Below are 12741 nucleotides of genomic sequence, written 5' to 3' on the forward strand. Positions count from 1 at the left end.
GGATTCCCCCTTTTGGTGTCCCGGACAATGCATGATGCTCAGTCTTTTGGGTAAGAATAATGCAGTCAATAGGGCTATAATTTCGGCTTTGTTCTTAATGTCCTTTCCCTCTGAAGTCAGTAAGCCCCTTCTTTTATAAATTTCTCCATGTATGTGAGCTGTAGCAAATGCATATCGGCTATCCGTGTAAATGTTGAGTCTCTTACCTTCAGCCATTTGGAGGGCCTTGGTTAGGGCAATAAGTTCCGCTTTCTGGGCCGATGTTCCAGGGGGTAGTCCTTCAGCCCAAATTACCTCAGTCTCAGTGGTAACAGCTGCCTCTGCCTTCCGCTCTCCATTTTCCAGAAGGCTACTGCCATCCGTGAACCAGGTGAGCTCAGCATCCTGAAGGGGGTGGTCTGTCAAATCAAGTCGGGTCCCATCACCAAGAGTTTAATTCCAGTCCTCTCAGGAAACAACTGTGAGGTGGTGGTTGAATCCGGCAGCACAGCAGCTCCAATGGAATGTCACACCTCCTGCTGGGTCACCTGCAAAATTTCTAAAGAAGCTTAACCTAAGGCCTGACTCTGGTGAATTCTCCCAATGCTTTTCTAGTTGCTTTACCCGAGTACACTTATTTTTGCAGGCTGGCACCCGTTGGTTTTTAAGACAGTATAGGATTGAGAATCCAAAGTAATACCAGGGTGGCAACTTTTAGTAACCAGATTGAACAAGGCTTAGCACTTTCTAGACAGGCACAGAAGACTCGAAACTGTAGCCGTTCCCCACAAGTGCAGTCTCCACTCTTGCACATTTGTTACTATTATTTTTTCATGCCTCTAACTTATGCTGTCTTAATTTTTAAGAAACAACTTTTTGGTCCCTTTATCTAAAGAGGACTGATGGGCGACGATCCATCTTCTATAACTTCTTCAGGCTGACTCAGGGGCGTTGTCTCTATACCTAGCCAGGGACCCTGAAAACTTAGCCTATTTTACCAAGAGGCTGTCAAGATTACATATATTCTACTCCAAATTGGAGGTCATGTAAAGCATTTAATAACTGCACAAACTTTTTCTTTGGCTACAACAGTGTAGCTTACTTAGCACCCATTTGCAAAGGCATTTTCCTGATTTTCTGGGGAACTTAATCCCTGCACTCTATGCTTCAGTTGCCAGATCTAAACAGATAATAGGGACGCAAGCGTCACATCCACCCTGAATTTGTGGCTGGTGTCAAATCAAACTTCACTCAGTTAGGATTTTAAACCATCCTCTATCACAGATGATTGACAAGTTCCTGCCCAGGTATGAAAGGCATGGGCATTAGTAAGGCATGCTTACAAACTATTCTATGACCTCCCGGCTCTGATTAATTTTGAATGGCCAAGCACAAATGACTCTAGGATCTGACACCACCTCTACTATCCAAACTGTGGCTTACTGCATTTGGATGCTTCATTGTCCCAGTAGGGTCTCTCCACACAGGAATAAATGTCCCATTGGCATTTCACTTTGTTGGTTGCTGGACTTGAACTCAGGGTCTGGGTGCTGTCTATCAGCTCTCCAGCTCAAGGCTAGCACCCTGCCACTTTTAAGTCCCAAACACAGGGCCTGAGTGCCTCTCCTCAGCTCTGCAGCTCAAGGCTTGCACTCTGCCACTGAGTCCTGGGCCTGGTGCTTGAGTGCTGTCCCCCAGCTTTTCAGCTCAGAGCTAGCACTCTGCCACTTGGAGCTCCAAAGCAACTCTCAATAGCACTCTGACAGATTAGACACCACAGTCTCACAGGGACTTTGCCTTGCCCGGGCTGGCTCAAAACTGCGGCTTTTAGATCAGTGAGTCCTACAAAGGCCACTTTACTCCAATTAGAAGCAACAAGGTGGTCAACTCAGAAATAGTCTCTAAGCATGACCTTACCTGGAACTTGGTGAGGGCCAAATTTACATCTGAATGAGGATCTGCTGTCCTTCTCCATGGACCTGCTGCAGATTGCTATAGAGTAACTTGCAAGAATAAGCTGAAATAGCAATTAAGCAACCATTTTGGTAGTCCTAATTTTTCTTGTTTAAACAAACATTTAGGATAATTTTAATTTCAAACTTTGTTCAGAAACCCATTTCCAATGTTCTTTAAAATTTTTACTGATATTTGCTTAAACAATTAACACTTTAGCCTTTATGTGCATTTGAAAAATCTTTAAGGGCCCAAGGAACTCCCTTTGTTTCCAGGTTTCAAAACTCCAGCAACAGTTTAAACTCAAATAAGTTTTTCCTCAATGCAAGAACTGTAAACATCATCAGTGCACCAAAAGTCTAAATCTGGACTTAGTTTCTTTCTTTTTCTAGAATGCATTCAATTGCAATGCAGTAGCATGAACCCAAATTATACAGAGATAAACTTTTAAATATTTATTCCTTTTAAAATACTAATTATATTACCCAGATTTTACCATCAGATTTTCAATGTCAGTCTGCAAAGAAAAAGAGCAAAGATGTGGATCTCAGTTCACCTGACCAAGTTAAGTGAACAGCCTTCACTCCAGCTTACCCAAGGCTGCACCTTTGCCAGTCCACCTCTCACCCCCCAAAATGGTCACATAGGACTATCCTAAGTTTTCCCATCCTTTCTCTTAGCATTTGATTACCTAGACAGTTTTGAAAAATAGGTAAGGTCTCTGAAATTAATAAATTTACATTTTAATTCCTAATATTTATCTCCAAATTTTTAACTTAAGGGAATAGATTCCAAATTCCCTAATACCTCTGGGCTAAACAGGACACAATGTTTACAATGTAAACAGCTCTGTGCATTTCAATATCAAATTATTAATGCAAATTTCATTTAGAAAATACTTTTTCTACTTTAGAAAAATACTTTTTACCAGTTTCTCTTTAAAACAATGCAATTACCCTTTAAGACATTGTAAAACATTTTAACCTAATAATTTTCTTGAAGTTTAGACTTAGATTTACCCAATTGCCTTTTTTTATTTCAAGTATAAATTTATCCATTGTTTTATACAGCATGCTGATAATTTAACCTTGAACATGTTCACTCACTCATTCACACACACTCATACTCAAAGATCTTAAAGCGCGCAAAATTAATATCGGCCGTTCATTTTCCGGAAGTTTGTGTCAAGAGAGCTTTGCCAATTTTACTCTTGCAGGTGAGAACCAGGTTCAGAACAAAACTTTTTACAAGGCAACTTAGTAGTGATTTATTTTTCCAGGGCTTGTTACAACTGCTCAGAATACACACAAAAATTGCAAGGATCCATAAAACTGGTACCAATTTTGAAAACAAAACCAGACAACAAAAAAACACCTCACAAAACAAGACAGAAGCAGAGACCTTTAAGTACCCTAAATTTTGATGGCATGCATGGCAGCAGTCACAGACTGTCCCATGTTAATAATCAGTCCCAGTCCTGTCACCGTAAACACAACAATTAAACAGACACAAAGGACAACACACTTCGCAGCGCGGCTTCGGTGCAAAACCGAAAGGGGAAGGGCGTTCGAGGGGGAGCTCGGAGTCTTCCCTACCAGACGGACTAGAGAGTCCTCAGACCGAGGCGAAGCCTCGAAAACAGACCGGGGCGAAGCCCCGAAACCAGACGGACTAGAGAGTCCTCAGACCGGGGCGAAGCCCCGAAACCAGATGGGTCAGAAATCTGACCCCAGACACCTTCCGGGACGTCTCCCGGAGGCTGCGGTCGGGAGTACGAGCTCGTCAGCTCCTCCACGGGTCCGCCAGATACAGATTGACACTGCCGAGCCACAGATTCCAGAAATACTCTTAACATAAGACAAGACACACAAAAGACAACAGAAATTTGCTGGCCAGCTTACCTCCCGGAGGTGGGTCGGTGGTCCCTGGGGGGGGGTCTCCTATCTCGCTGGGGCCTCCAAATGTTAGACTCCCGATTCAGCGGGATGTCTTCCAGACGGAGCCCCCTTCCCAAGGAACAGCGAGACCACGCAGTCGGATGCAATCAGCAAGAGGTTTATTCAGGAACACGAGTACTCGGGGCAACAAGGTCTCCTAGGAGACTTGCGCACCTAGGCTGGGGAGAGGGGGATATTTATGGGTGGCTGAAGCAGGTTACAGAAGCAGAAGCATAGTTACAGAGTAATGATTGATTATAATCACATTAGGTAAGACTCAGCTAGGGGTTTATTGAATTTTCACTTGGTTAAACAGGCAGTTGACTGCATGTCTTGTTTCTGGCCATATTTTATTGTTTTATTCCTGGAATTTCCCCCTCTTATTCAGGTTCATAAGGTATACAGTTTCACTGACTCGAACCAACTCAAACTGCACATCCTGTTGGCTGTTCTTCCAGCCCATTGTATAAACTGCAGCTACTTGCACTATTCTAAAGGCCATTCTTTTAAGACTTTGGATTATGTTTGTGTTGTGTGGTTACTATTGGTTACTATTACATTATGGAGAGATTTCATATTTCTCATCATTATGGGGAGATTTCATATTTTTCAACAGGAGTAGGGTGGAAGCCCTGAGCTGAAGATCTCAGGGACTACACCCAGGCCCAGAGTTCAAGTCCCACGACTGACAAAAAATAAAAAAAAAAAAAAAACAGGCAGTTACTTTTATGTCTTCCATGAATTTTTGGGGGGGAGGTGGGTCGTGGGGCTTGAACTCGGCCTGGGTGTGGTCCCTGAGTTCTTCAGATCAAAGCTACAGCACCACTTCCCGTTTTCTAGTTAACTGGAGATAAGAGTCTCACTGTCTTTAGTGTCCTGGCTGGCTCTGAACCTGGATCCTCAGATCCCACCCACCTGAGTAGCTAGTTCTACCGTTGTGAGCCACTACGTCCAGCTCCAGTCAACCATTTCTTAACCTGTGCTTTTAGATATTAGGGAAGTGGATTTGTCTCAGAACCTCTTGTCGTCCTGGGATGAAGTGGTCCGAATTGCTGATGAACTGGCACTCCTGGAGGTTCTAAATCTCAGGTGAGGACTCTGTTCAGCTGCCATCAATTCCTGCACCTCTGCAGTAGGATATCCACTGCTGGGCTTTCACTGTAGGCAAAGCTCGGATTTACAGTGCCTCAAGGGCCGCACACAGATGACTCATCATGGGAATGCATTGTCTCCGTGCCAGGATAAGGCTCGTGGTGTCTTGAGCTAAGAGTTCCTATTTCTCCTGAGCCTGGCAGGGAAAGGTGGAATACGGGCAACAGTATGGTAGGTATTCCAGGAGGGAAGAAAATGCACAGTGAGAAGTGCTTGATTATTTGGAAGGTTTTAGTTGCTTTAGGAATTAGTAATTTTATTGAGATGCTTTTAATTCAGATTTCAGAAGGATTTGCCTCTGCCTATTTTACTAATGTCAGTTTCTCAGGCATTTCTGAACTTTTGCGCGTGCGCGTATGTCCGTCCTGGGGCCTGGGCACTGTCTCTGAGCTTCTTTTGCTCAAGGCTAGTAGTCTACCACTTGAGCCACACGTCTACTTCCAACTTTTTTTTTTCTCCTCTCCAGTCCTGGGCTTGAGCTCAGGGCCTGAGCACTGTCCTTGGACTTTCTCAAAGCTAGAGCTCTACCACTTGAGCCTCAGCACCACTTCTGGCTTTTTTCTATGCATGTGGTACCAAGGAATTGAACCCAAGTCTTCATGCATGCTAGGCAAGCACTTTACCACTCAGCCAAACTCCTGGGCCCCACTTCCAGCTTTTTGAAAGAGTTTCATGGATTTTCCTGCCAAGGCTGGCTTTGAACTGTGATCCTCCAATCTTGGCCTCCTAAGTAGCTAGGAGTACAGCACCTAGATGTTCCTGGACTTCGTTTTATCTCTGAATGTACCTCTCCAAGGGTTCAGCTAGTCTCCCCCTTTGTCTCCTTTTTGGCAGTGCTGGGGCGGAACCTAGGGCCTGTGCACATGGCTCCCCTTCATTCCTGAGCCCCTTTTATACATAACTGCTGTGGCAGTGGTAAGATAGAAGTGAAGATGGCCCCACACAGAGCTGATGTGCATAAAGTCGTGCCCGTGCTGATTGTTGGAAATGTGGGCATTTCAAAGTGACTGTGAAGATTAACTCTTGCCCTGGGATTTTGGCCTAGTGGTAGAGTGCTTGCCTAGCATGCACAAAGACCTACATTCCGTTCCTCAATACCACATACACAGAAAAGCAAGAAGTGGTACTGTAACTCAAGTGGTAGAGCTCTAGCCTTGAGAAAACCCAAGAACAGTGCTCAGGCCTTAAGTTCAAGCCCCAGGACCGGGAAAAAAATGAAAGATGGAATCTTCCTGAACTGAGGCTCTGGAGAGCACTTGAGGGTGCCATTCCTTAATCCACCAACACCACTCTGTTCAGGGAGGCCAAACTGTAGCCACAGTCCAGCTATCAGTAAGAGGTTTGATGTGCAGGGTCACCTTGCAGCGTCTGGAGCTGTGACCTGGGGCGTGCGGGCCCTTCTCTTCATTGTGGTGATGGGAGGCTCCTCGGGCCCAGGTCCACATCCAGCCCTGGGCTGGGACTGTAAGGTGGAGCACACCAGCCCTCCCACGGGATGGCTGTCCATGTTCGGACTTGTGTGTGGTAACAAATGCCTCCTGTCGTCTTCTTCTTCACAGTGAGAATAAACTACAGTTTCCCTCTGACTCACTGTCTCTAACTGGAACATTTTCTACACTGAAAGTTTTAGTTCTGAATCAAACAGGAATAACGTGGGCTGAGGTAATCATACTTCTTTCATTTATCAATTTAAAAAAATGTTTCAGTAAGGAGTTAAAGCATAACTGTGGTTTCATTTTAATCACCATATTATCCAAACAATAGTGTTCCTTAAACTGCTTTCTAGACAGGCGTTCCCGGTGTCATTGTAGTTAGGTAGATTTTTTGCCAGGGGGAGGGGGAGAGTGGGGAGGATTGGGGTTTCTGCTGAGCCTCGTGCTCGCTGGGCAGGTGCTCTGCCACTTTGTACCCCAGAACCCATGTTCCTCACACTGGGTCATGAGGAGAGGAGGTGCTGCGTCGTCAAAGACAGCAGCCTTAGCCGTCAGTGGCTCCTTGGCAGCCCGGTTTTGTGGTAAACGTCCGGGCGGAGGGAAGGCAGCAGAGCTGCCCCCTTTTCTGGGTGAAGGCCAGCTCCTGGCAGCCGCTGCGTCCTGACAGCAGGGTCCAGCCTCCGTACTTCTGTCCAGCACCTTATCTGACTGGGGCTTTCCTGCCTCCGTGCGCTCTCAGGGCAGAGGTGAAGTGCATGCTTCCAAGGTGCGTCCACCTGGAACCTGCTTCTCAGAAAGCTGGGGTCCATCTCTAATGAACCAGCAAAAGGCTAGGCTGGAGGAGTGGCACAGGCAGTACAGAGCCAGCCATGATCGATCAAGCTGAGTGAGATCCTACGTTCAAACTCTAGTATTGGCAAGAAAAGAAAAAAACATTTCCTTTACTGTCACCACGACCACCACCCTTTGGCCTAAGTGTTCGTGTGGCTCGTGTGCGTGTCCTCAGGACACAAAGGGCAGGAGTTGCCGTGGAGCTCCCGCAGGGAGGACAGCTGATGGCCCAGCACACTAACCTTAAGCTCATCCCTGCAGGTGCTCCGGTGTGCCCGGGCGTGGCCAGGCCTCCAGGAACTGTATCTAGCCTCCAACGGCATTGCTATCTCAGAAAGGTGACGGGTCTCGTGTAGCCACTGTGAATAGCTCGGTTACCTCGAGCACTAGCTAGCTTCTGGGGGGACGGGCTGTAGACCAGCAGCGGCAACCACTAATAAGGGAACAGGAGAGGAACAGGAAGATGGGCTCAAGTTTGGAATGTTATTACTTTTGCATAAACATTTGACTTTTCCGAAATGGAAGTTCCTTACTGGCACCAGATGTAAACGTGTTCTCTAAAATGAATGAAATGTGTTGCCTCCTCTTTTGTTAATGCCAATTAACAAATGAATTAGATCTGGTGGTACAGAATGGTTTATTGTATAGGTAAATGCAGGTATTCTGCAAGTTAAACTTTGGTGTGATTGTGGGTTCACATGCAGGTCAAAGGAAGAGTGCAGAGACCCTCTTCCTCCGTCAGTCCAGCACATTCCCCAACTGAGCCCAGAGCCTCTGCCTCACCACATGGGGCCCTCAGACCCACCTGCCTCCCACCCTCCCTGCATCAACGGGGTCCAAGGGTGGAGGATTGAAAGTAGGGCGGAAGCTTTGAGAACAACTGAAATTAATTAGGGTGGAACCTCTGTTCTTTCCAAACAGGCCAGCCAATGTGCTGCAGTCAGTCAAGTTACTAGACCTTTCCTCAAATCCGGGCGTGGATGAGAAGCAGCTGTTCCTCATCGCCCATCTGCCCAGGTACTGGCCTTGCACAGCACAGCCATGGTGATAGCAGTGTCATTCCTGAACTAAGTGGAGCTCTTTGAAGGACTACCTATGCAGTGTGGACTTAGTATATGCTTTGAGGAATAGAGAGTTGACCCTGGAGGCAGTTGATAGACTCCGGGCATATGAGCTGCTTAGCCCCTGGCCCAACAGTAGACTCCAGAATGTGATGGCAAAATACTAAGCCAGGTCCTGCCTCTGAGCTGCCTCTGGCTGCCCCTTCAGTTCTGAGCAGTTTTACACAGGATGAGAACCCGAGACTGCAATAATTGTGTCCACACATCCTGTGCCGTTCTACACAACCAAATTTAACACTTTCTGTTTCAGATTAGAACAGTTAATCCTTTCCAACGTCGGCCTCTCGTCTTTACATTTCCCGGATGCCGGAATTGGTATGAAGATCAGATAGTTCTCCTGTCTTCTATGCTTGAACTATTTCACTTCTGCAGTGTAACTTAACTCTGTTTTTTTAGGAGGCAAAACGTCCATGTTCCCAGCCTTGCAGTACCTGGTGGTAAATGACAATCAGATATCCCAAGTAAGAACTGCCTCGGTGCAGGCGAGCTTGAAGGTTTCTTCTAAGAAAAACTCAAGGGTGATGCTTCCTCACACTCCTCAAAATTAAAATCTGTTGTTCAAGAAATTATCCTAAACCAGCCTGCCATGCCTGCTGTTGGCAGAGCGGTCTCTCTCCCCTGTGGGGTGATGGATGTGTGATATCTCAGTGCCTTATACTGGAAGTGGGGACTTGGGCTTTTCTGTGGTTCAAGGAATCTGGACAGGTGGCGTGACATGTTTTCCTTTTCTTTGCCTTTGTGGGGCCTCAGTGGTCATTTATCAATGAGCTCGATAAGTTGCAGAGCCTGCACGCTTTGTCCTGTATCAGAAACCCCTTGACTGAAGGAAGCAGAGAGGCACAGACCACCCGGCAGCTTATCATTGCCAAAATTGCTCAGCTGAAGACCCTGAACAAGTGTGAGGTGAGAGCTTTGTTGAGTCAGGGCTCTGCTGGCTTTCCCATGCCATCCTGACCCAGCCATCCTGACCCAGCCTCCAGGTAGCTCAGGACACAGAACAGTGCCTGCGATGATGGCGTTTCATGACTTTGTGTCTGGGCTGGCCCAAACTAGGATCGAATTAGTCTCTGCTTGCTAAGGAGCGATGATTACAACGTGAGCCAGGCTAGTTCCTTCCCAGACCAGAACATGGATGAGTGAAAGCTGCAAATGTTAGCCGATGCTGCAGGAGGGCTCTTTCTCTTCAAGGGCTAACTATTCACTTTGTGTTTTGTCAATGGGTTCTTCCCGGCCCTGCAGGAAAGGGTTAAATATGGTACCGCCAGAAAGACCTCTCCCTGCCTTGTCCTCTTCCTGGGGCAGGGGAAGCAGAGCACAAGCCCTCCTTAAGAATGACAAGGTTGTGCGGGGACAGGTGCTGCGGTCCTGTCCGCTATTCCTGGTGCTCTCAGGAAGGGACAGCAAGTGTGATGACCTCCCCCTCAGGCCTGGGCAACAGAAGGTGGGCAGAGCCCAGAACACAATGGCTCATCAGCAAAAGGCTGTTTCATAGACTTGCTTTCCTGTGGCACCAACACAGATTTTTCCAGAGGAAAGACGTGGAGCAGAGCTGGATTACCGAAAGGCTTTTGGGAAGGAGTGGAAGAAGGCTGGTGGACACCAGGATCCAGACAGAAACAGGCCAGATGAAGCATTTGTTGCTGCCCACCCTAGATACCAGCTCCTCTGTGACAGTACGTCCAGGGCCCTCTGACAGAGCCCTTCCCTCCCTCCCCTGCCAACCCTCCCTTCTTCCCTCCCGCCTCCCTTCCCTGTACTGGGATGGGTGGGGCTGTGTCCTCCTGAGGGCAGCCAGCAGAGTTTCTCCTGGAGACTGCTGTGGGTTTGGAAGGAGGATCTGCACTTGAGCAGTGGGGCCTGCGCTCACCTTAGCTGTGGAGTTCCGCTCAGGGTGGGGCAGCCCCCACTGTGTCTCCAGTGCTCCCCACGTAACACACTCCCAGGCGAGGGTCTAGTGAGGGTGTGGGTCTGCCTTGCACTCCTCTTCCCAGTTTGGCACTTGTGTGCACAGCCTTCTCATCTGCAGACTAATTCTTCAGGCTTTGCAGCTAAGAATTCTTGTGTCTTTGTCCAGATAATCTTTCCAGTGTTTTGACCTACTAGTCCCCTTTTCACCTCTGCAGCTTTCCCTTTGGAGTATTTCCTTATGCAAGCTCACTGTGTGCTTCGGGCTGGGGCGGGAAAGCCACCAGTAGGAATTGTTCACACCACCCCATCAGCTGGCCCACTTTCCTGGCCACACTAGGTGAATTTTCATCACATGCAGGTGGGAAGGAAGGTTCCTGGATGTCAGCATCTCGCTGCTGAGTGCCAGAGGACAGAAGCAGATAGTTGGGGTACACAGCGTTTCCGTCCCCCCATGCCCCTTCTCCACAGCGCTCTGGTTCCTGCTAACCCATAGCAGCCTTGACCCTCAAATAGGACACAAAGCCCTGCAGCCATGAAAACCTCATTACATTTTAAAGCACACCCCGGTGTGGTGGTGTAGGGATGCAGCACACCACTGTCCTCCCCCCAGCCCGCCCCCCTGCCCTGAGGCCTCAGCAGCTGTCCCCAGCACGGCGCAAAGGCCCAAAGGGGCTGGGGTGAAAAGATGGAAAGGACACTGGATGTTGAGAGAAAGCACAGTTGGGTATACGATGTGTATTGTGAAACACGCCCTTTTGACTTGTTAATTTACAAATTAAAGGGCCACGGGTATGTTAAGTGTAAAAAATGAGCATATATGGGTCTGTACTGGAGGCAATCTGGACCAAGTGACCACCATGTGGCTGAACTGGGCAGAGGGAGAGGCAGGGGGAGGGGTCTGCCACCTCTGTTGTGTGTGGCTGAAGGTCTCAGGAGACACAGTGGAGGAGGACTGAGGGGGAAGGAGTGCCCAGCCCTCGCAGTTCCCGAGTAGAGGACTGCTGATTCTGGCTTGGCAGAGCAGCTGTGGCCAGGCTTTGTGCCAGCAAAGGAGAAGGTGATTTGCCCTGGGGCATGTGGTCTTTATTACCCCTTCTTCTCTCTCTGAAATAGAATATGGCGCGCCTGAAGATGGGGAACTCAGAGTACAACAGCCGTTTATGCTCAGAAACCAGCTACTCAGTAAGAACCAGATTCTCATTCAGCATGTGTATTTGTGCTGGATGCAGCAACAGCGGGTTTGGTAGGAAGCATGTGTCTTTTTTTTTTTTTTTTCTTTGCCAGTCCTGGGCTTGGGCACTGTCCTTGGACTTTCTCAAGGCTAGAGCTCTACCACTTGAGCCTCAGCACCACTTCCGGCTTTTTGCTATGTATGCGGGGTACCGAGGAATCGAACCCGGGTCTTCGTGCGTGCTAGGCAAGCACTCCACCACCAGGCTAAACTCCCAGTCCTGAAGCATGTGTCTCTTAAGGAGAGTGGCAGAGAAGTGTTAAATTCTTCAGTACATACAATGTTTTTGTAACTGCCACGCTAAACTCACATTTACAGTGTCACCAATGTTGGAGCACCTTAGTGAACTGCACTAATTTCCAAATTTGCGGTTTAAATTCTAAAGCCCAGCCACATTGAGGGCATACTGAAAGAAAAAGGGAAAACCATACAACATTGGTGTGGTTGTTTCATCAGTCATGGGGCTTAGAAGTCAGGGATTGGCACTGTCCTTGAGCTTTTGTACTCAAAAAGTCACAGCTCCATCCCATTTGGGAGTGGTTAACGTGGGATTTTTCTGCCCAGGCTGGCTTTGAACTATCTTCAGATCTCACCCTCCTGAATATCTAGAAATACAGGCATGAGCTACCAGTGCCAGGCAGACGAGTGGTTTTTGTTACAAATGAAACTGACAAGACAGTCTTGCAGAGTAACATAGACTGGCCTCAAACCCCTCGTCTGCACCCCCACCCCCGCATGCTGGAAAGTGGCAGTGGAATTTAACCTCATGAAGACCAAGCTGTGCTGGACAGCTGCATCACTGCACACTTCACTGCACACTTGCATATTAAGTGTGCTTTGTACTACTGAGCCCGCCCCAGCCTGCATGCACACCTATAGTCCCTTCTACAGTAGGCATCATTTCATCATCTTCCTTTTTTTCTTAAAGCACTGAAGATAAAATATCCAAGCCAGCTTGAACAGAAAGTTCTGGAGAAGCAACTGCCAGGTAAGAAGAATGAACCTGTCTTCTCCTGATAGCTGTGGTTTACAGGCCTAGGTGTAAGTCAGCTGGAACTAAAAGCATTTACCCATATCTAAAATCATGGACCGTGTCCACTGTCAATCAAGTCCCTTCCCAGCCCCCTAAAGGCTCAGCTCTCCCAGAACTTCATCAGCTTCACTGGGAACATTTCTATTCAAAATTGGGAGCCCCA

At 47.7% G+C, this 12741-nt stretch overlaps 1 protein-coding gene across 5 annotated transcripts in view; it reads left to right on the forward strand.

Annotated features, from left to right (window-relative positions):
* Tbce (tubulin folding cofactor E) overlaps nt 1-12741 on the forward strand; it is a 33256-nt gene that overhangs the window by 18951 nt on the left and 1564 nt on the right. For 4 of the 5 annotated variants that reach the window (XM_090318758.1, XM_090318759.1, XM_090318760.1 and 1 more), the window contains 10 exons: nt 4859-4958; nt 6581-6683; nt 7547-7623; nt 8207-8302; nt 8657-8721; nt 8803-8867; nt 9157-9309; nt 9926-10079; nt 11428-11496; nt 12474-12533. In XM_090318758.1, the coding sequence (XP_090174884.1) occupies nt 4859-4958; nt 6581-6683; nt 7547-7623; nt 8207-8302; nt 8657-8721; nt 8803-8867; nt 9157-9309; nt 9926-10079; nt 11428-11496; nt 12474-12533 (942 nt within the window). The remainder of the gene's footprint in view (nt 1-4858; nt 4959-6580; nt 6684-7546; nt 7624-8206; nt 8303-8656; nt 8722-8802; nt 8868-9156; nt 9310-9925; nt 10080-11427; nt 11497-12473; nt 12534-12741) is intronic. The other variant, XM_090318761.1, reaches the window with a different exon arrangement.

This window comes from Megascapheus bottae, chromosome 26, assembly GCF_031878675.1.
Source record: "Megascapheus bottae isolate mThoBot1 chromosome 26, mThoBot2.hap1, whole genome shotgun sequence".
NCBI classification, from domain to species: Eukaryota; Metazoa; Chordata; class Mammalia; order Rodentia; family Geomyidae; genus Megascapheus; species Megascapheus bottae.